Genomic DNA, 24,426 nt, shown 5'->3' with positions numbered 1-24,426 from the left:
TCCCACTCCATCCCCTGCAACCGACTAACAATACACATCTACTACAAACCCACAGACTCCCACAGTTATTTGGACTACACCTCCTCCCACCCTGCCTCCTGTAAAAATGCCATTCTTTATTCCCAAATTCCGCCTCCACCACATCTGCTCCCAGGAGGACCAATTCCACCACAAAATCCCAGAGGGCCACCTCCTTCAAAGATCGCAATTTCCCCTCTGACATGGTTGACGATATCCTCCAGCGCATCTCCTCCACTTCCTGCACCTCTGTCCTTGAACCCCATCCCTCCAACAAAGACAGAATTCCCCCAGTCCTCACCTTCCACCTCGTCAACCTCCGTACGCATCGCATCATCCTCCGCCATTTCCTCCACCTACAAACAGACCCCACCATCTCTATCAGTGTTCCGGACAGACCAATCCCTCCTCGACTCACTTGTCAGATCCACACGCATTCCTGACACCTTCCCCTACCACCACAGGGTTGCAAAAATCTGCACTCACACCTCCCCCTCACCTCCGTCCAAGGCTTCTTCCACATCTGACGGAAATTTACCTGTACCTTCACAAATGCCATCTACAGTATCCATTGCACCCGATGTGGTCTTCTCTACGTTGGAGAAAAGGATGCCAACTTGTGGATCGTTTCAGAGAATGTCTCTGGGACACCCACACCAACCAACCTCACTGCCCCATGGCTGAACACTTCAACTCCCCCTCCCACTCCACCAAGGACATGCAGGTCCTGGATATCCTCCATCGCCAAACCCTTACCACCGACGCATGGAGGAAGAGCGCCTCATCTTCTGCCTTGCAACCACATGGGATTAATGTGAATTTCACCAGTTTCCTCATTTTCCCTCCCCGCTACATTATCCCAGTCCCAAGCCTCCAACTCGGCACCGCCCTCTTGACCTGTCCATTACTTTTCTCATCTATCTGCTTCACCCTCCTCTCCAGCCTATCACCTTCTTCCCCCATCTTTATCTACCTATCGCATTCCCAGCTACCTTCCCCCCCCCCCCCCCCCCCCCGCCCAACCCCACCCCCACCCCACCCCCCCCCCCACCCCACCTCCTATTTATCTCTCAGACCCCTGGCCCACAAGCCTCATTCCTGATGAAGGGCTAATGCCCATAATGTTGATTCACCTGCTCCTTGGATGCTGCCTGACCTGCTGTGCTTTTCCAGCAACACACTTCCAACACTACTTCAGAATAAGGGAGGTTAGGTGCATGTGTAGAAATTAGAGAAAATAACTTTGAGAAGCCAAAAGCTGCTTAATTGATAGCTAATTGGTGGGCCATTTGATTTGTGGTGGGAATTAAAGCTAAAAATGGATCTTACAAGGGTTATTATTCTGCATGCTCTATGGCAAAGCTGCCCATGAACTTTGGTAGAATTAACTGCAGTCGGCATTTTATATTTTTTTGTCTAAACAGTCTGTCCTACTTGAATATGTACTCATCAATAATCAGAATATAGCCAAATTTTGCAACTGTAACTAGAAAGACAAATCTGGCAATTAGTTCTGGCAATGGCTATGACAGATGCAACATGAATATACTACGTCGTTTCCACAGCCTGTTCCAAATAGGCAGTTCATGTACCTTACTGACGCTATAACTTTTTAAAATTCAGGTACCAATTCATCTGCATTTGATCAGCTGATCTTGACTCTTGCCTGGGACAGAGTGGACATTGCTAAGAACCATGCATTTGTTTACGGGCAGCAGTGGCTGGTATGTAAGCATTCATGTTCTTCTAAGGATGGGCTCAGTGCAGCAAATAATGGGATGACTAATATCAGTGGATTATTACTTTTTTCTGTCATCATAAAGTTAATGAGGTAGCTGTTTGAATATAATTTGTCAAGTTCTGATTTCATTTTTTTTTCATGTTTAATGTTGCTGAGCAGTAGGTCAGATTTTAATCACTGAGTTTATTGCATGTTGCAGGTGGGATCACTGGAGCAGGCAATGTTAGATGCACTTGTTATGGACCGAGTGGAATTTGTGAAACTTCTCATTGAGAATGGAGTTAGCATGCACAAGTTCCTTACAATCCCTAGGCTTGAAGAACTGTACAACACGGTAAGTGCTAGGAAGCCCAAAATGTAGCAGTGTTAATCTTGAGTGCATAAATTAGATCTGGACAATAATATGTTTTCAAATTTTATGCAAATATTTTGGATTCTTGAATCACAAATGCTGGTGGTTGTATTAATGACTCCTTATCAACGGGATTGTATAGATTATCGGTTGACATAAAGTGCATTTTTTGTTAGCTAAGCCTTGACCTTCACCTATACATTTTGATAGTTTTAATCGATCTGTTTAGGTATGTTATACCTCTGGAACTGGTGGAACTTGCTCTGGTACCTCTTGGCTCACTGCCATTTTATGACAGCCCTTCACCTGTACTTATGGTATAATAAAGATTAGGACTATCTAACACAAACATTTTAAGGATATGCTCATAGTTTAAATGCTAGTCACTGCACTTTGAAAGTAAATTATTAGCTGTGAAGAATTTTGAGGTTCTGCAGAAATGGTTGCTGGCATTAATGTGTATTCTCCCTGCCATTTCTTTGCTCCTTTGCTGCTCTGAAATACTTTGACCACTTCAATTTTGTTATTTCATTGCAGAAGCAAGGTCCAACCAATCCAACATTACTTCATCTCGTGCGAGATGTTAAGCAGGTAATTTTTTGTTGTTTTACCTTCAAGCTACATGGCTGCAGATTGACCTCTGACAAATATTTATGTTTGTTTATAAACATGAATTTTTTAAAATCTCAGATTTTTATCAATGATCTTTTTAATGTGTCAAATTATAAATTTTCTTCTCAGTTCTTGCTGTTGATCGATGAAAGTAAAAAAAAATTGAATGCAGGCATTATGCAATTTTCATGAATATTTAGAGAAACTTTATTTCTCTATCTTTTGTGAATTGTTCTTTGCTAACATTGAATTGCTTCTACCTGAAGGTAGTGAAGGGTGATTTTATAGGGTTAAATTTTTAACAGACCAGCAAACTGAGTCTGAGACCACAGCCACATCAGCCATAATCTCACTGTATGATGGAGCAGACTCGACCGGCCAAACAATCTATTCCTTAAGGTCATCGACACGTTTCTAGGCAAATGACATCCTTTGTGAAAACAAGTAAAACCAAAATGACTTAATGACACATTCTAAGAAGAATATTGCTAACGAGGCTCTCTTGATAAAGGCTTTAATGAGCATCTTAAAGTGAACAAAAGCTTACATATTTGATATCAGCTACTGCCACTAAGTTAGTTAACGAGAGGCAGATGGCAGCATCTCTCTGTCTTAATCCAGTGGAAGTTCACATTTTTATCACTTGGCACCACATCCATAAGTATCTACTCCCTCCACTACTGATGCATCTGTAAGATGACTGCAGAAATTCATCAAAGATCCCATGACTACTTGCGTCTAAAAGGACAAGGTCAGTGGATGTATGGGAATACCACCACCTTTAAGTTGCTCTCCAAGCCCATTCACCGTCCTCACTCGGCAATACAATGCTGTTGCTTCACTGTCGCTGGGTCAAAAACCCGGAATTCCCTTGCTAATGACACTGTGTGCCAACCTATAGCAGGTGGACTGCAGCATTTCATGAAGATAGCTCACTTACCACCTTCTCGAGCGACTAGGGATAGGCAATGAATGCTGGCCAGCTAGTGAAGTACAAGTGAATAAAAAGATTGTGCATAGCAGCTACACTTCAGAAAACTGGATTTAGAATGCCAAGTGGTCACCTAAAATCAATAAAAACCATCTAGGAACTTCCTTATTTGATAGCAAGATAGAGCCTTCATTTTTTCTGAATTGTTGCTCTAGTTGACTGCATGAATGATTTTTCTCAACAAATGTTTCTTGGAATGTTTAGGCTATTGTCAAGAAACAGATTTGTTACTTTGAACTTGTTTTTCCATCAAAAAATCCAGTCTCTTGAGAATTGCATAAAGTACAAATTGGCCTTAGCTGTCTACAAGTTTTACTGGAATAGGATATCGTTGCTATTGACTGATGCCATTTTTGATGTCTTTTATTCCATAGGGGAACCTCCCTTCAGATTATAAAATCACTTTGATTGATGTGGGCCTTGTCATCGAATACCTTATGGGTGGAACTTATCGATGTACATACACAAAGAAACGTTTCCGAATTATCTACAACAATCTCCATGGAAATAATAGGGTACGTTCTCCTCTGGGATACCTCACTAAGTGCCAATAAACTGACGTCTGCAGTTATGATTAAGTAACAAGTTGGGTGTTGAGGTGGAATCATTTCTGTATTGTCTTACAATAAAACAAAACTGCAAATGCTGGAAATCTAAAATATACAAAAAACAGAAATTGTCATCAGCATTCTAAAAATTTTGAATTCTGAAGAGAATTGGACTCAAAACATAAACTTCTTTTTTCACAGGTGCTGTGAGACCTGCTAAGTTTCTCCAGCAATTTTAGTTTCGGTTTGTTTCATATTTTCCTACTTAATTTGTTTGGGTGATCTTTAGTCTGTGCCTTCAATGAGCACACAGTTGTTAAGTTATTTTAACAAAAAGGTTCATTGATGCTCTTAACCATTTTACTCTGTGACTCAAGACAAGAAATATGAGAGGTTGTTCCAGGCCTTAATTATAAATGATAGCAATTTTGTTGGTGATTTTTAAGTTTGATGAGCAAAACCCTGTCAGTAGCATTCTCCTAACAACCTTTTTATTATATTTTCAATCTAGCGATCTGGACGGCATTCATCAAGTAGTATACCTCAATTGCGTAAGCATCAAGAGTCTCTGACCAATCGAGCAGATAAAAAAGAGAAGACTCGACATAATCACTTCATTAAAACTGCACAGCCTTACAAACCCAAGGTATGAACAGATGGTTTGTATGTTTGTCCTACTTGGATTTCGAACACACAGCTTTGTAAACAATATCAGGCACCCCCTGAGCTGTTTGTCTCACTGTGTATTCAGAGCTTTAAAGGATGGGAGCAACAATTTGAAATTCACATTAATGTGTTAATTGTTGTTTCAAGTTGATTTTGGTGTCTTAAAGAAAGCTTTTTGTACTTTGCAGCACAGTCAGGGTATGGGAGAAGCAGCCCCATACGTTGTATATTTAATACAAATGCGATCATGCATCACAGAGCAAGTTGCCATTTCCTTAATTGGTTTCCAGTCAGTGATAAGCCGAGTAGCTGACACACTTTCTGCTTTTTCAGCCTGAATCCTCTGTTGATCAGGGGAAGAAAAAGAGAACCAAAGATGAGGTTGTGGACATTGATGATCCAGAGACTAAGCGTTTTCCGTATCCTTTCAACGAGCTGCTCGTCTGGGCTGTATTAATGAAGCGGCAGAAAATGGCCATGTTTTTCTGGCAGCATGGAGAAGAGTCCATGGCAAAGGCTTTAGTTGCATGCAAACTAAATCGATCTATGTCCTGTGAGGCAAAACAGAGTGATGTGGTTGATGATACTTCTGAAGAACTCAAACAGTCTTCCAGGTCAGTCGTCATAAAGTGCTCGTGTGTAGAATTGAATAGTTATGTAAGTACTTTTGTGTTTGGTGCTAAATAAAGCTGTTCTTTCAGAACAATCCATCCTCAAATTAATAAAATTGTGTACATGTTTACCATATGCAAACCAATTCAAATTTACATCTTAGTTTTTGAAACATGGATTTCTGTTGGGCTATGTTGCATTTTAACCTCTAGACAAGGAATTTAGTGGGGTCCTGATCCCAGCATTTTGCCAATGTTGCTTTTCAATTGTTGCCTTAGCTGTGAGAAAAGCCAAAGTTGATTCCTTGTTGCTTTTCTGTTTCAAAAAGAGAAACAAATTCCGAGGGAGAAACCTCTTTCCTGGAAATGGATGGTGCAGCATACATCGTGGAGCACTTCATTATTCCAGTGCACAGTATCCAGTACTGTGTCTTGTAACATCCTTTGTGCTCTGAACGGAAATATTGTCCACAGACTCACAGAGAAGGTCATGGGAAGGATACCTGACTATACTTCTCTGAGAACAGTTCTCAATAAAGGCATTGATATTTAGGGAGGGAGTTCCAAAGGCCTAGACTTGCTGAAGGCATCGAGGCCATTTATGGGTGAAAAGATATTTTGTATTGAGAAGTGGTCAGAGGGAAGCAGTACTCTTGAAAGGATGGAGAAGAATAAAAATAAAAGTAGGGAGAGGCTACAAAAGAGTTTGAACTCGTGGCTGAGAAATTTCAATTTGGGGGATTCTGAAGCCAAAGATGTTAAATTGTGGATGAATGAGATTTGGTGCCGGATTGGATATGGGCAGTCGTGAAAAGCGTGTAGTGTGCATGAACCTCGAAATGCAATGTTCAACTTTCAGATGAGGTAAACCTGAGCATTTTTGACACCCTTTCTTTTCTGACTTTTATTATGGGTATACTTTTATTATAGGTAGCCTAGGACTATACTTGAACTAGAATTTTTCATAAAGTGTAGCTTCATTAATACAGCCCATAATGGGCGGCACGGTGGCACAGTGGTTAGCACTGCTGCCTCACAGCGCCAGAGATCCGGGTTCAGTTTCCGCCTCAGGGGTAAATGTAGGTGAATGGGTCTGGGTGGGTTGTGCTTCGGTGGGTCGTTGTTGGCTTGTTGGGTCCAAGGGCCTGTTTCCACACTGTAAGTAATCTAATCTAATTTCACGCTTTTATGGGCGGTACGGTGGCACAGTGGTTAGCACTGCTGCCTCACAGCGCCAGAGACCCGGGTTCAATTCCCGCCTCAGGTGACTGACTGTGTGGAGTTTGCACGTTCTCCCTGTGTCTGCATGGGTTTCCTTTGGGTGCTCCGGTTTCCTTCCACAGTCCAAAGATGTGCAGGTCAGGTGAATTGGCCATGCTAAATTGCCAGTCGTGTTAGGTAAGGGGTCTGGGTGGGTTACGCTTCGGCGGGTCGGTGTGGACTTGTTGGGCCGAAGGGCCTGTTTCCACACTGTAATGTAATCTAATCTAATCAAAATAAAATAACCACTATATTTCCTTGAAATAATGTGCTTAATTTGGAATTAGCAATGGCTCAGATATAAGCAGTCTGTTAGTATGCTTTCTACTTCATTAGAGCTGCCGTTGTACATTTGCCAACAGCAGGTACATGTGATCATTTTCATCAGGCTCTCATTTTTGTTTAAACAAGTGATCAGTATCCCCCACTGAATTGAACTTGAGAGGTGACATTAAACCAGTGATTAATGAACATATTGCTATTTTTGTTTCAGTGAATTTGGTCAATTAGCAGTTGATTTACTGGATCAATCCTTCAGACAAGATGAAACTATGGCTATGAAGTTGCTGACTTATGAATTGAAAAACTGGAGCAACTCGACCTGCCTCAAATTAGCTGTTCATTCAAGACTTCGTCCATTTGTAGCGCACACATGCACCCAAATGCTGCTGTCAGACATGTGGATGGGAAGACTGAATATGAGGAAAAATTCATGGTACAAGGTAACATTGTCACAGGCTGGATCGTAATTAAATATATGGCTTATCCAGAAAACTAGCATGATTGGAATAAAAACAGAAAATCCTGGAAATGCTCAGTAGGTCTGCCCACATCTATGGAGTGATAGAGCTGAAAATGAGAGATGGAGACAGATCTGTCCGATTCTGGTGAAGCCATGGACTTAGAACATAAACTCTGTTTCTTAATCCACAGGGTCCATCGCAATATTTTGCTTTTGTAACATTTTTAGTTCGTGACCTTTCATCAGAATTGGGGGAAAGAAGTTAGAAATGTAATAGTGAGCAGTTGAAAGCGCTCACCTGCTTGGAAAGAAAAGAAGGGTAAGGTCTGTGAACAGCCAGAAGGAAGGAGCGATAAAACACATAGTTTGTGTGTAAGCTCAAAGGGAGAAAGAATAGGATAAACAAAACAAAACAACAGTGCCTAAAGTAGATGGGATGAGCAGGATTCTGAACAATTGCCATCCAAAAGTATTAAAAATAAAAGATGGGGGAAATGGCAAACCAAGACAAAGCAAAACCAACTTAAGGCAGCGATTGTAGAGTCATACAGCATGGACACAGACCCTTCGGTCCAACCAGTCCATGCCGACCGTAATCCCAAACTAAACTAGTCCCACCTGCCTGCTCCTGGCTTATCGATCTCCTAGCTTTTCCTGTTCATGTATTGATCCAAATGTCTTTTAAACTGTAATTGTACCAGCATCCATCACTTCCTCAGGAAGCTCATTCCACACATGAGCCAACCTCTATGTAAAAATAAAAATTAGCCTCATGTCTTTTTTAAATCTCCCTCCTCTCACCTTAAAAATGTGCCCCGAGTCTCGTAATCCCCTATCCTAGGGAAAAGACAACTACTATTAACTATCGTCTCATTATTTTATAAAATAATCAACCTCCGACACTCCAGTGAAAATGATCCCAGCTTATTCAGCCTTTCTTTAGAACTCAATCTTTCCATACCTGGCAACATCCTGGTAAATCTCTTCTGAACCCTCTCTGGCTTGATAACATCCTCCTTTATAACTGGGCGACCAGAACTGGACACAGTATTCCAGAAAAGGTCTCACCAATGTCCTGTAAACCTCAACATGACATCCCAACTGTATACTCAAAAGATTGAATAATGAAGGCAAGCATGCTAAATGCTTTTTTAACCACCCAGTCTAGGTGTGACACAAAATGCAAAGAATTATGTATCTGCACCCTGAGGTTCCTCTGTTCTACAACACTACCCAAGGCTGTACCAATAATTGTAGCCCTATCTTTGTTTGTTATAAACAAAATACAATACCTCATAGAGTCATAGAGGTGTACAGCTTGGAATCAGACCCTTTAGGTCCAACTCATCTGTGCCAACTAGATATCCCAACCTAATCTCGTCCCAATTTGCCAGCACCTGGCCCATATCCCTCCAAACCTTCCCTATTAATATATCCATCAATGTTGTAATTGTCCCAGCCTCCACCACTTCCTCTGGCAGCTCATTCAATGCGCACACCACCATCTATGTGGAAAAAGTTGCCCCTTAGGTCTCTCTCCTATCATTCCCCTCTCCCCCTAAACCTATGCCCTCTAGTTCTGAATTCTCCATGTTGGAGAAGATGCTGGTCTTGAAACTGTTAATTTGTGTGTTTAAGCTTTTGTATCTTCTGCCCAATGGAAGAGGTTGGCAAAGATTATAACTGGAGTGGGAAGGGTCTTTGATGATGATGGCTGCCTTGCTGAGGCAGCAAGAAGTATAGATGGAGTCAGTTGGTTTGCTTGATAATTGGGCTGTGTTCACAACTCTGTAGTTTCTTATGGTCCTGGGCAGAGCAGTTGTTGTACTTTGCTGTGATGCATCCGGTTAGATGCACCACAGAAAGCATCCTATAAAGGTTGGTAAGTGTATATACGGACATGCCAAATTTCCTTATCCTCCTGAAGAAGTAGAGGCATTGTTGTGCTCCCTTCACCTCGCATCAACATGGTGGACCAAGACAGATGGTAATATTCACTCCTAGAACTTGATGCTCTCAACCATCTCCAGCTCACCTCCAAAAATGTACTTAGATGGTGTGCCCTCCACCTTTTTTCCCTGAAGTCAATGATTAGCTCTTCCTTTACGACTGAGCGAGAGCTTGTTATCTTGAGATCATGCCATCAAGCATGCTGTCTCTTTCCTGTACTTTGTCTTGACTCTGTTTGATATCCGACATACACTGATGGTGTAGTCACCATCGAACTTGTAGATAGAATTCTGACGAAATTCACACAGTCATGAGTGTACAGCGAGTACAGTGAGGGGCTGAGTATGCAATCTTTTGTGGCGCCAGTGTTGAAAATTGTTAGGGAAGAGCTGCTACTGCCTGTACTCAGTAATTGATTGTGGTCTGTGTGTCAGGAAGCTGAGGATCCAGTTGCAGAGGGTGGATCATAGAGCTAGGTCTCAGAGTTTGGAGATAGTTTTGTTGGAATTATGGTGTTGTAGGCAGAGCTGTAGTCAATAACTAAGAGCCTGACATTGGCATCCTTGCTATTCAGATGTCCCACGTATGTGTCTAGGGCCAGGTAGATGGCATCTGCTGTGGACCAGTTGTGACAGGCGAATTGCAGTAGATCAAGGCAGGTTGGTAGGCCAAAGTTAATTTGAGCCGTGGTTAACCTCTTGAAGCACTTGATAATTATGTAGGTCAAAACCACCAGTCAGTAATCATTGAGGCATGCTGCGTGAGTTTTCTTTTGTATCGGGATGATGGTGGTCATCTTGTAGCAGCTGGGGACTTCAAATCATAGTAAGGAGCGGTTAAAGATGTCATCAATTACACCTGCCAGCTTGTACGCCCAGGATCTGAGTGCACAGCCAGGGACTCCCTCTGGGTTGGTTGCTTTCCGTGGGTACACTCAGGCTGATCTGATGTCTGCAGCAGTGACTGAGGGAATAGGTGGATCTAAGACTGTTGGAGCAAGCAACACTGTTTCACTGACCTTATATTTGAAATGAGTGTAAAGTGCATTGAGCACAACAGTGAGGGATGTATTTTTGTCTGCTATTCTATTCTGCTTTGCTTTGTAACCTATTATGTCGTATAGGCCTTGCCACAAATCAAATTGGTTGGAGTGTCAGTTAGTAGTGATGAGGAATTTACAGGAGCTAGGGGGTATGATGGATGGCAGTTATATGAAGGGATAAAAACCATAGGTAGATGGGTTACTTCCAGGAAAGGTGGGAGGGATAGGCAGGTGGTGCAAGAGTCTCCTGACACTATCCCCATCTCAAACAAGTATGCCGTTTTGGAAAATATAGGGGGTGATGGACTCTCAGGGGAATGTAGTATGAATAGTCAAGTTTCTGGTATCGAGACTGGCTCTAATGTAACAAGGGGTGATCAGAGTCCAAGTGATCAATTGTGGTAGGGGACTTGCTCTAGTCAGAGGCGCAGACAGACATTTTGGCATCTGTCTGACAGCAAGAAGTCAGAATGGTGTGTTGCCTCCCTGGTGTCAGGATCAAGGATATCTCTGAGAGAGTGCAGAGTATTCTCAAAGGAGTGTGGGACTAGCAGGCGGTTGATGTACACATTGGAACTAATGACATAGGAAAGAAAAAGAATGAAATTCTGAAGGGAGAATATAGGAAGTTAGGCAGGAATTTAAAAAGGACGTCCTCAAGGGTAGTAATATCTGGACTACTACCAGTGCCTTGAGCTAGAGAGGGTAAGAATAGGAGGATAGCGCAGATGAATGCATGACTGAGGAGCTGGTGCAGGGGAGAAGGGTTCACATTTTTGGATCATTGGAATCTCTTCTGGGGAAGAAGTGACCTGTACAGGAGGGGCATATTGCACCTTAATTGGAAGGGGAGTAATATACTGACATGGAGATTTGCTTGAGCTGCCCTGGAAGATTTAAACGAGTAAGGTGGGGAGGGGGGGAAAACCCAGGGGAGATACTGAGGAAGAAATCAGTCTGAGACTGGTACAGTTGGGAAAAGGAATGAGTCAAGCAGTCAGGGCAGGCAGGAACAAAGCAGAGAACAAGGTAGGACTGATAAACAAAACTGCATTTATTTCAATGCCAGAGGTCGAACAGGGAAGGCAGATGAACTCAGGGCATGGTTAGGAACATGGGACTGGGATATCATAGCAATTACAGAGACATGGTTCAGGAATGGACAGGACTGGCAGTTTAATATTCCAGGATATAAATGATAGAAAGGAAGGCAAGAAAGGAGGGGGATTGGCATTTTTGATAAGGAATAGCATTACTACTGTACTTAGGGAGGATATACCTGGGAATACATACAAGGAAGTTATTTGGGTGGAACTGAGAAATAAGAATGGGATTGTACTATAGCCCCCCTCCCCCTCCCCCAAACAAAAGCAGGAAATTGGGAAACAAATTTACGAGGAGATTTCAGTTATCTGTAAGAATAATAGGGTGGCTATGGGAGGGGATTTTAACTTTCCAAACATAGACTGGGACTGTCATAGTGTTAAGGGTTTAGATGGAGAGGAATTTGTTAAGTGTGTTACAAGACAATTTTCTGATTCAGTATGTGGATGTACCTACTAGAGAAGATGCAAAATTTGGCCTACTCTTGGGAAACAAGGCAGGGCAGGTGACTGAGGTGTCAGTGGGGGAGCACTTTGGGGCCAGTGACCATAATTCTATTAGATTTAAAATAGTGATTGAAAAGGATAGACCAGATCTAAAAGTTGAAGTTCTAAATTGGACAAAGGCCAATTTTGACAGTATTAGGCAAGAACTTTGAAAAGCTAATTGGGGACAGATTTTTGCAGGTGAAGGGATGGCTGGAAAATGGGAAGCCTTCAGAAATGAGGTAATGAGAATCCAGAGAAAGTATATTCCTGTTTGGGTGAAAGGAAAGGCTGGTAGGTGTAGGGAATGTTGGATGACTAAAGAAATTGAGGATTTGCTTATGTAAGGTATAGACAGGATAGATCGAGTGAATCCTTAGAAGAGTATAAAGGCAGTAGGAGTATACTTAAGAGGGAAATCAGGAGGGCAAAAAGGGGACATGAGATAGCTTTGACAAATAGAATTAAGGAGAATCCAAAAGGTTTTTAAAAATATATTAAGGATAAAAGGGTACCTAGGGAGAGAATAGGGCCCCTCAAAGATCAGCAAGGCGGCCTTTGTGTGGAGCCGCAGAAAATGGGGGAGATACAAAACAAGTATTTTGCATCAGTATTTACTGTGGCAAAGGCTATGGAAGATATAGAATATAAGGAAATAGATGGTGACATCTTGCAAAATGTCCATATTACAGAGGAGGACGTGCTGGATTTCTTGAAATGCCTAAAAGTGGATAAATCCCCAGGACTTGATCAGGTGGACCCTAGAACTCTGGAAAGCTAGGGAAGTGATTGCTGGGCTTCTTGCTGAGATATTTGTATCATCGATAGTCGCAGGTGAGGTGCCAGAAGACTGGAGGTTGGCTAACATGGTGCCACTGTTTAAGAAGGGTGGTAAGGACAAGTCAGGCAACTTTAGACCAGTGACCCTGATCTCGGTGGTGGGCAAGTTGTTGGAGGGAATCCTGAGGGACAGGATGTACATGTATTTGGAAAGGCAAGGACTGATTAGGGTTAGTCAACATGGCTTTGTGTGTGGGAATTCATGTCTCACAAACTTGATTGAGTTTTTTGAAGAAGTAACAAAGAGGATTGATGAGGGCAGAGCAGTAGATGTGATCTATATGGACTTCAGTAAGGCGTTGGACATGGTTCCCCATGGGAGACTGTTTAGATCTCCTGGAATACAGGGAGAACTTGCCATTTGGATACAGAACTGGCATGAAGATAGGTGGTGCTGGAGGGTTGTTTTTCAGACTGGAGGCCTGTGACCAGTGGTGTGCCACAAGGTTCAATGCTGGGTCCACTGCTTTTCGTCATTTATATAAATGATTTGGATGTGAACGTAAGCGGCATGGTTAGTAAGTTTGCAGATGACACTAAAACTGTAGATGTAGTGGACAGCAAATGAGGTTACCTCAGACTACAACAGGGTATGGGTGAGATGGACCAATGGGCTGAGGAATGGGAAGGTGGAGTTTAATTTAGATAAATGTGACGTGCTGCATTTTGGAAAGGAATATCAGGACAGGACTTATCCACTTAATGTTCTGAGGAGTGTTGCTGAATGCAGAGACCTTGGAGTGCAGTTTTATAGCTCCTTGAAAGTAGAGTCGCAGGTAAATAGGATAGTGAAGGTGGTGTTTGGTGTGTTTTCCTTCATTGGCTGGAGCATTGAGTACAGGAGTTGAGAGATCATGTTGCAACTGTGCAGGATATTGGTTAGGCCACTTTTGGAATATTGTGTACAATTCTGTTCTTCCTATTGGAAGGATGTGAAACTTGCAAGGTTCAGAAAAGATTTACAAGGATGTTGCCAGGGTTGAAGTTTTTGAGCTGTAGGCTGGGGTGGGTGAGGGGGTGACCATACCAAGGTTCATAAAATCATGAAGGGCATGGATAGAATAAATAGACAAGGTCTTTTCCCTGGGGTGGGCGAGTCCAGAATAAAGGGCATAGGTTTAGGGTGAGAGGGGAAAGATTTAAAAGGGACCTAAGGGGCAACTTTTTCACTCAGAGGGTGGTGCGTGTATGGAATGAGCTGCCAGAGGAAGTGGTGGAGGCTGGTACAACTACATTTAAAAAGCATCTGGATGGGTAAATGATTAGGAAGGGTTTAGAGGGATATGGCAAATGGGACTAAATTATTTAATATCTGGTCAACTGGATGAGTTGGACTGAAGGATTTGTTTCCATTCTTTACTTTTCTATGACTCTATGATTCTGTATGGTTAGTTGGGGTCCCTAGCTTAGTCTGGTATTGCCTCTTGGCATCTCTAATGATGATCATATCTGGATTTCTTGTTATGGCCATGGTTATTGGACTTGGACTTAAGTAGGCAGTGGGTCTTCCTGTTCATCCATGGTTTCATCCAGTTGGAGAACCTTCAGATTAACTTCTTTGCAGGTATTAAGTGTAGTTAATCAGAAGTTGTTTAATGTGAGAGCAATTTCAAGCAGATGGAGGAAGGTGAGAGAAATGGGACCTGGTTCGGCCTCTGTTCAGGAAAGAAGTGGGAATTATTTTATACCATTCTAGTATGGAAGGGGGGTGTTGAGGGAATGTAGTGAAAAGGAGATGGTTGGGGCCAGGAAGCTGGAACCTCTGGTCTCCTTTTGTTTGAGAGCAACTAAGATCAGGACAAATTTCACAGAAGATTGTTTAAAGTATCCAACCATGTTGAAATTGACTCACTCAATGCATTTATTTTTTGCTCAGGTTATTCTTAGTATTCTGTTCCCTCCTGCTATTCTCATGCTGGAATTTAAAACTAAGGCTGAAATGTCTCATATTCCTCAAACTGAAGATGCTCATCAAATGAACATGGAAGACAGTGAACATAATTTTCAGAGCCCAACTGATCAAATCTCAATGGTAAGATTGCTTCTAATAGAGTCCATAAGAATAGACTATACATGATGATACTGAACTCTTAAAGGGAGAGGCGGTGCTGGAGTGATTATGTCACCTTAGCTAGTAATCTAAAACCTCAGGCTAATGGAATAGGACGTGGATTCTCATCTTAACCAGGCAGATGGTGAAATTTGAATGTGGTAACATTCTGGTGTAAAAAGGTATTCTAATAATGACCATGAAACCATTGTCATAAAAACCCATAATATTTACTAATGTCCTTGAGGGAACAAAATCTGTTGTCCTTGCCTGGTCTGGCCTACGTGTGACTCCAGACCCACTGCAATTTGATTGACTCTTAACTACTTTTCAGGCAATTACGGGTGGGTAGTAAATGATGACCTATCTAGCCATGCCCACATTTCATGAACTAATTCTTGGGGAGTCCCAATGCACTGACTATGTAGGAATTTCCAAGTAATTTAATCTTCAGGTGGCCAATTACCCAAAACCCTCCAAAAATGTTCCCAACTTATTGTTAGTGTTGGAGATATCAGAGGGTTCAGGCGCCCTGTGTTAATATATTCCTGAGGAACATTACAGGATTAGAAGCTACTCTTACTCTTGGTAAAATAGTAAATGGACCCCCTACGTCTAACCCACCCCTCTCACCCACTTACCTTAAAACCTTGATTCTGTCAAAGTGGGTATGGGACATTTACACTTTTTATTTTGCTGGAATATGGCAGATACTTACTGCAAGAAGGGACTGTATTTTCTGTGACAGTGCTGTCTGCATGTTTTGCATGGTTGCATCTGTTGTGATTAATTCTGCATTGAGCATAGGCCAAAAGTAAGATCTTAACTGATCTGAGTTGGAAATAGGGATTCTGACCCAGATGGAAATTTACAGCCAACATTGTAGTCTGCGAACTGTTGGTGAAAATAGTTAACCAATTAACCAAAAATAAATAACAACAGAAATTGCTGGTAATGTTTATACAGAAACTATACTAATGCTTCAGATCAATGATCTCTCATCGGAGCTTCATTTTTGCAACTTTCATTTCAGAGAACGCTGTTTGAAAATTACTTGTAAAATCTAATCAACGTGACAGGGCACCACAGGGAGCAAAATGCACTGTTTAATTTTTGATGCTGCAAGTGTACCAAATAGGATTTTCTTCTGTTTGAGTCAGCATTGAACAATTTATAGGTTGTTCTGATATGATATAACGCAAGTTTCATCGGTGCAAATTGACTATAACATGATTGACGAACTGGATGCTGTTTGGATAATGCAAACTTACTATTGAACGGCTATAGCGATTTTCTATAGCAGTTTTCTACTGCACAATTTTCTATAGTGGTTTTCCATAGTGCAGTTTCTTACAGATGAGGTTGCAGATGAACGTAACTGTCACATTATACCAGAGCTTGCTGTATTTGACTGCTTGCTTTCCTTTTCTATACCATATTTCTGTCTCAGTTCTTAGGTAACTGTGTCTCAGAATTACTCAGTGTACCAACAAAACAATTAGTCTTTCTGGATCCTGAGGACACTTGGGAAGATATTTACCCTTGTAAGAGAGAGTTAAAATATAAGGGATCTCCTATTTAAGACAGAGTTGAGTGAGTCAGATTTTTTTCCCCCAGAGTGCAGTGCAGACAGGGTCAGACTGAGTTGGATTGACGCTTAACTGACAAGTGAGTCAAAGGTAACTGTGGAGCAGACAGAAAGTTGAGGCCACACTGAAGTCGGCCTTTACCTGCTGAAATGGTGGAGCAGGCTTGAGGGGCTGAATGGCCTTCGAACTCTTTTCGTCATATGGAGTTTAAATCTGAAGTCTCTGATCTGGCAGTAAATTTTGGATGTATGTATAACATTACATACTCAAACAACTATCAGAACAATCTGGTTTAAATGCTAAATATCTATCATTGTGGTCTTCTCATTCCTAAAAGTTTCATCCTTTTACTGACCTCTTTCATGTAGGGTCCTAACTTTTTCTGCTCTTTGTACAGTTTATGCCTGTTATTTTCCATGAGCTCAGTATTGCAACTTTGTTACTGTGTATGTCACCACTCATTAATTTGTACTATTCATTGTGTTCTCTCAGGAAGACCTTGCACTGATCACTTCAATTCCTAGCTATAATCTTAAATTACACTGGCACAAGATAATGTTCCATTTTTGATCAACCTTTATAATTATGTATTTGTTTTCCAATGAATAACTGAACTGACTTTGAAAAGCGTGTTTTCTGTGCAGCATCCACCTTCAAAGTGAGATCTGTACTTGCAGTTTGTACTATGATGGGAAAAAGATGTTTGAAAAGGTCAAGTTGAAGCAAGAGAATGAAAATGAAATATCTGGGTCATTGGGAAAATAAAAATTAAGAATGTGATCTTAAAGCACATGTTTCAGAAAAAGGAAAATTTAAGTTCTGTATATGTTTGTAAAGACATAAACAATTACATAGAGCATATAGGACAAAAATAATAAAACTAGTTCAGTCTGGTTGGTTGGTGGAACAGTGACTGTATTTTTTCTTACCATTTCAAACCAAAAATTGTAAAACGACATAGCAGTATTTGGCTCCTTATAATGCAAAGCACCTGCTTTGGGGAGTTGAAGTTAAAGTGGTGTCTGATTTCTCTGATCCCCTATATAAGTTTTTGCCTACCAGATAAGGTAGTGTTTTCAACCCTGTTTCCTCCAAAGAAACCTGCTCAAACTTGATTTCTGCAATAGGATCAGTCATTCTACACAAATCTACATGGCATTGCTGGCCTCCTGAGTCCACATTATTGTGAGTGAATATAGGTAAATCAATGGGGAAGGGTGAAAGCTGTTGGGGTTAGTAATGTACAAGGTCTATTTATGATTGGGATCTGTACTCCATTCATATGTTTGTAAGTTACAGCAGAAATCATAGGCATTTTATCACTTACACAAGATAAATATAGAATTTTATGAAACTAAGATATCCTGGACTACCTTAATCTGTAAAATACAAATTAACTTGTTAAACTGTTCAGATCAGCAGTTTTTAATATCTGAAGCAATAGTCGTACTTTATGCATGTCATTGTGTTTTCAAGAAATGGGACACACTTCTGACACTGTCCATGGTCACACTTAATGATAAAATTGTTCTTCCATACTTTATCTTTTCATAATACCTTCTGCATCTCCTAGAATCTAAGGCTCATGTTATGTTCTCTGTATACTGGACCAACTTGTCTTGCAGTATAATTCTGGAACTTTATTCTGCTTGATATTACACAGGAAGTCTTCAAAGAAGAAGGAATCTATGACCATGAAGTGAAGCATGAGGATACAGTTCACATTAAACCAAGGAGGCTGCCTCTTACTAGAAAATTTTACTCTTTCTACCATGCACCCATTGCAAAGTTTTGGTTTAACACAGTAAGTGAGTAAAGCAAAAGAAGCAACATACCTGACCTGTCTTAGCAGAGTTCGATGAAGAAATTAAAGCTGTTTATCTCAAAGCCCTCCTTAATTGACTTGGGTTATACACGTACAGCTATTTTAACCTTAGGAAGCTGGAACCAAGCTTCAACTATTATAGTTATTGATGTGAAAAGTGGCTTTGAGAGAAGAGCTGGTCTCAAAAATAAAAGGGACGCTGGCTAATGTCTTGAGTTTGAAATGTGTTTCAACATCATAGGACCTGAATATGAATCCAGATCCAACAAAGTCCTCTGAATTGCCTCTGTCTTATGCAAGTTTATTCTGGGTAACCATCTTTGTTTGAAACGTTGAATCCAAAATGCAAAATCAGAATTCTAGGACATAATGCTGGTACCTGTTAAGAGATACCTGAAGGTGATTGATTCATGAAACAGAAGTAGGATAAGTAAATTTGCCATATCTATTGAGAAAAGTTTATGAACCATGAAGGAGTAATTAAGTGAGGGTTTGAGCATGATGGTCTCTTTATTCTGCTCAAACAACCATAAAAGGGGAATATGAGAATTAGTGTTGGTAAGGACTGCACTTCTGTTACATACTGTCTGATTGTATTCCTCGAAGTTTTCTGTACCCAAAGGATCTGACCATTTTCCAGCAGGACTTCCAATCCTTGCTGAAGCAGCAATACACCAATGCAGCCCTTCCAGGGTATATCCAGCAATCATAGAAGAGTAAAAAGAGAGAATGTGCACCCTTTTTGCTGCAGCAGCTGCTGTATTCCCATAGTTCCAGGCCATTTGGTGCATAGGTTAATGAAACACTGATTGGCTGCTCGAGGGAGGGTGTGGGGCTGGCTGGAGTCATTGTGGGCAGATGAGGTAGTGCAGTTTGGTCAAGCTGAGGATTTGGAGAAGTGTGAGGTACTCTGTTTGGGTTGGGGGGACAGTGGCTGATTTGGGTCAGTTATGATTGTTTTGGTGCTTTATACAGTTGCAATGACTAACCACTGAGTTAGACCAGGTATTAACCAGCTTTAAGTTTCCTAGATAAGTCTGTGAATAAATACCACTTGGCTGGTCCAGGTCGTATGAAGAGTCACAAATAGCAGAAACCAGCCCATTGAAAATTTAAACTTGGGCAATTTCAGCGAATGTGCTTATGTCAGAATTTGTGCAGTGTCTGGTGGGTATATCCCAATTTACATCAAATCTTACGATGATCAGGATACAAAATGTTTGGGCTGCTGGCTTCGATTTAATTATTATATTTGGGAGCAAAAGATCATTGCTGTAACCTAAAGTACATGACTGCAATCAAATTCCATTTGTAATTCCTTTTCATGAAAGTGAATGTTCATCTATGACCTGGTAGTTGAGGATAAAAATACTTAAGATAAGATTTATTGAAATGTTCCTCTTTGACAATGGAAAGTAGCACGCATTGTCTCACAAAGATTAACTAAGAAATCTTGAGAGATGAAACTAAAAGTAAAGGTTCTCAGCATAAAGCTTCACTCTTTACTACGGTAATACTACAACTGAAGAGTCAAGTACTGAAGAATGAGGATCTGTCACTCTTCAAAACTTTGAAGTCATTAATCTCTTTCTCTAAAATTAAATCTTTGCAGTTGGCGTATTTGGGATTTCTCATGCTGTACACTTATGTTGTTCTGGTGAAAATGGAGAATTTACCATCAGTGCAAGAATGGATTGTGATTTCCTTCATTTTTACCTTAGCCATCGAGAAAATTAGAGAGGTGAGGATTATTCTTTTAAAAATCAACCTGGAATTGTCACAGCTTAATAATGTGCACAATCAACAAAGTGTTGTGTACTGTTGTTAAAAAAATCATTTGGTCAAGGAGCCGGTTGTCTGTCCAGTTCTCACAATAGCTCTTTGAACTTCACTGATTACCCAGTCAGGCTGAATGCATTAGTTAGCATCTTGGTGCTCTTTTAAAATTTGAGCTGTTTCTGTTCAGATCTAGTCTAGTGCTAAGACCACCATACTGCATCATTGCCCCTACCTTGTTGAGTTGCTGTCTCTGATACTGACTCCCTCATTGCCTGAAACCTTTGCCTAACAAGTCTTAATCACTCATCTCTTTGTCCTCCCATAAATTTTCTTGTTCACTTCCCCTCAAATCAATTCTTGCTCTCTCTCTCTATTTATTGTGGGTTTCACTGACTAGGCCAGCATTAATCATCCATTCTTAATTGCCCTTGAGAAGGTGATGTTGACCTGTCTTGAACCACTGCAGTCCACCTGTTACTGGCATGTCCACAAACCTTTCAGGATGCAGAGATGGTGAGGAACAACCAAGCTATTTCCACGTTTGGAAGGTGAATGACTTGGAAGAGACTTTGAGGGTGTGAATCAGCTGCCTTTGTCATTCCAATTAGTACAGGATGCAGGTTTGGAAGTTGCTGTTGGAGGAACCTTTGATGAGTTGTTACAGTGCACACTGTTGATAGGACAAACTGCTACCACTTGCAGGGGTAGTGGAGGGAGTGAATGTTGAAAATGTTGGGTGTGATAGTCATGTGGGTTGCTTGGTTCTGGATGGTTTTAAGCTTGTGTGTTGCTGAAGCTGAACTCATCTAAGCAAGTGGAGAGTATTTCATCACAGTCCTGACATTGTATATTGTGGATGGACTTGGGGGAAGTCAGGAGGTGAGTTACTCGCTGCAAGATTCCTAGCCTGTGACTTGAACGTTTTAGCCACAGTACTCACATGGCTGCTGTAGTTCAGTTTCTGGTCAATGGTAACTCCCATGATATTGTTTTGGGAGATTCAATGGTGCTAAGGCCGTTGAATGTCAAGGGACAATGTTTGAATTCTCTTATTTTCAATATGGTCATTGCCTGGCATGTGTCAGTCCAAGTTTAGATGCTGTCCAACAGGAAGGTCGCAGAAGCTGCTGAAGATAGTTGGACCACAGGCACTACACTGAGGATCTCCTTTACTGATGTCCTGGGACTGAGATAACTGACCTCCAACAAAGCACTCCCATCATCTTTTGTACTAGGTGACTCCAGCCAGTGGAGACCCCCCTCTCCAGTTTTGCTAGGTTTCTTCATTACCACACACTGTGAAAGCTCACTTCATTAGTGGAGTTAGGCTCTTCTGTGCTTCTTTGAATCTGTAATGAGAGTGTGGTGCTGGAAAAGCACAGTAGGTCAGGCAGCATCTGAGGAGCAGGAGAATCGACATTTCAGGCATAAGCCCTTCGTCAGGAAGAGCTTTTGTCCAAAATGCCTCGATTTTCCTGCTCCTCGGATGCTGCCTGACCTGCTTTGCTTTTCCAGCACCACACTGTCGATTCTGATCTCCAGCATCAGCAGTCCTCACTTTCATCTGAACCTGTAAAAGAGTTGAGTGGGTCTGGTAGATCCAAGATTGAGCGTTGGTGAGCAGGTTATTATTATGTACAGCTCAATAGCAATGTGGATGACACTTTCCATCACAGTGCTACCTATCTGTTATTTCTCCTTATCCTTTATAGGACATTTTCCCAGGCAGAGCCAATGCCCATCACCCTGGCACTGGCTTATTCTTTTTGCCCCATTACCATGAGGAACTGGTCAATATATTGCTGTTCCTTGATCCTCAAAATCACTTCCTAGGTCACTTTCCATGCCACCAAAAGTACTCTTTTGAAAATTTGGTTTGTTTACCACTTTTATCCATGTTCCCCAGCATTCCTCCCTCAGTCTCTTTCATGGATTTTGGTCCATTGCTCCTTAAGGAGTAATATTTTGGTATTTCACGCTCTGCATGAATTAATTGATCATTTGTGTTCATTAGAAGTTTTCAGGTATATGATAGCCTTGTGTCAAAATCTGCTGGATTTTGATTCATTGATTCAATTGTTATCATGTTGTTAATTTTTGTTTATCTAGATTTTCATGTCAGAAGCTGGAAAGATAAGTCAGAAGATCAAAGTTTATTTCAGTGACTATTTCAACATCACTGACACGCTCGCAATTGTCTTGTTTTTTGTTGGTTTGGGGCTAAGATTTGGAACTAAGCAAGTGATGACTGCTGGGCGGATAATGTACTGCCTCAATATTATATTTTGGTATGTGCGACTTTTGGATTTCCTAGCCGTCAATCAGCATGCAGGGCCATATGTCACAATGATAGGTAAAATGGTAAGTGAATCACCTGGAAACTTTAATGATTTGTTTTGTATTTTTGTCTTTCAAATGTGAAGGTGTGAGTTCTATTGTAATTATTCTTTATAATGCAACAAAGATGTTCATGTTATGTGATATTGGATTTTAACAGATTTGTTGTATTCTAATAATTAAAATATTGATGTGGATCTTTTTACTGTAAGATATCGAGAGTCAATTCTATATTGGAGTGTATTTTCTTGGAGATATGTGGTAGCATTGCAACAATTGCTTTTTAATTTTAGATTGATTGCAAGAGTCGCAGATAAGTTCTAGAACTTGACTGAGAGAAAGGCTTGCAATATCTTTTTGAAATTTGAACTTTACAATTCGCTGAAATAATTCACCTTTTTAACTTGAAGACCTCATCTCATTTAATGGGACATATGCCACAAGAGTAGTGAGATATTTGTCATTCCCCAAAGTGAAATTGCCACCTTCAATCCTTCCATAGTGTAGGAAGGTATTGACTGTAATGGAGAGAGAAAAGACAGAGGAAAGTTACATGTGCAGTTGCTGATTAGAAAATGGCACCAAAGATGATCCTGAGTGTCCCTTGATGCAAGAACATCAAAAAGGGGAGAACCAAAGTTTATACTAAAATAAACTTTAATATTAAATTAAAATAAAAACTCAAGTTAATTACATTTTTTACAGAAGAATTTTATATTACATGCACCTTTTAGTGATTGGTATCATTCAGCATTTTTGCAATGCAATAGCATCAGTTACCATTACCATGCTTTTGCACAATTATTTTGAACTTTGAATTTTTTAATCTCTTGAATTCTAGGTGGCAAACATGTTTTATATTGTGGTTATTATGGCAGTGGTCTTACTCAGCTTTGGTGTTCCAAGAAAAGCAATCCTTTACCCAGCCGAGTCTGCATCCTGGGAACTAGCTAAAGATATAGTCTTCCAGCCTTATTGGATGATATATGGTGAAGTATATGCATATGAAATTGATCGTAAGTAACCTTTTGACAATATCTGAATACCTGGAAATGTGCAGGAATAATCTCCATCTTCAAAATTCACCACTCAATGTAACTTGTCCTAAAAGAAATAATGGAGGCAACATGCCAAGCAGGTGTATCAAGATATTGTGATACCATAGATGCTTCATGCCAAACATAGTCTCATATTGTTGGGTCTTGTAAAGCCCCAAGAACAAGGATCATTGAGTCTGCTAATTTACTCTCCGCTAACTTGTCTTTGATCCTTCCAGTGAACCTCTTATTGCCAACAAATTGGCACAAAGTGTGAAATCTCTTCTTAGGTGTGCGTTAATGTAACACTCAATAAACATGCTCTCCAGGGTTGTGTACATTTCTCAGAAAACTGATGATGACTTGAGGTAAATAATATCAACAACTTAATTAAAAGATAGTCATTACACAAATTCTCCTAGGCCAGGAATGTGAACCTGATGGTAAACTGCTGTTTGGAATATTCAGTCCAAAGTAACAATGAAAAATAATTCTAGAGTGAGCAGAGTTTTAAAAAATGACCAAAGGCATTAGCATTCAAGGCAAAAGGACGCAGATAATAATTTTATGCGAGTTGTGCTTTTGCGGTTCAACCTTTTGTGCTGATCCATGAAATTTCATACTTCGAAACAGTCCAGTATTTAATCTAAGGGTAATTAGGGGTAGCCCACATGAATAAAAATGCAAGATGGTTCAAGACAACAAACTTTACAGGTTTTCTCAGAGTTAGTTCATTGTGTGCACAAAGAACAGCTGGACTTTGTTTCCTGCAATATTCAAGCAAGGTGGATAATGAAGCAGTACTAATTTCACTGTCACTGAACATGTATCCAGGTGGTTCAGAGGA

At 40.8% G+C, this 24,426-nt stretch overlaps 1 protein-coding gene across 4 annotated transcripts in view; it reads left to right on the top strand.

Annotated features, from left to right (window-relative positions):
• Positions 1-24,426, top strand: part of trpm7 (transient receptor potential cation channel, subfamily M, member 7) — a 191,139-nt gene that overhangs the window by 105,893 nt on the left and 60,820 nt on the right. For all 4 annotated transcript variants that reach the window (XM_072565434.1, XM_072565433.1, XM_072565435.1 and 1 more), the window contains 12 exons: positions 1,642-1,742; positions 1,959-2,093; positions 2,649-2,702; positions 4,089-4,229; positions 4,774-4,908; positions 5,262-5,542; positions 7,293-7,521; positions 14,839-14,994; positions 18,265-18,405; positions 20,039-20,167; positions 22,315-22,566; positions 23,384-23,558. In XM_072565434.1, coding sequence (XP_072421535.1) covers positions 1,642-1,742; positions 1,959-2,093; positions 2,649-2,702; positions 4,089-4,229; positions 4,774-4,908; positions 5,262-5,542; positions 7,293-7,521; positions 14,839-14,994; positions 18,265-18,405; positions 20,039-20,167; positions 22,315-22,566; positions 23,384-23,558 — 1,929 coding nt within the window. The remainder of the gene's footprint in view (positions 1-1,641; positions 1,743-1,958; positions 2,094-2,648; positions 2,703-4,088; positions 4,230-4,773; positions 4,909-5,261; positions 5,543-7,292; positions 7,522-14,838; positions 14,995-18,264; positions 18,406-20,038; positions 20,168-22,314; positions 22,567-23,383; positions 23,559-24,426) is intronic.

Source organism: Chiloscyllium punctatum, chromosome 48 (genome assembly GCF_047496795.1).
Source record: "Chiloscyllium punctatum isolate Juve2018m chromosome 48, sChiPun1.3, whole genome shotgun sequence".
NCBI classification, from domain to species: Eukaryota; Metazoa; Chordata; class Chondrichthyes; order Orectolobiformes; family Hemiscylliidae; genus Chiloscyllium; species Chiloscyllium punctatum.
The sequence above is the reverse complement of the archived record's forward strand: the minus strand, read 5'-3'. Positions and strand labels throughout refer to the sequence as shown.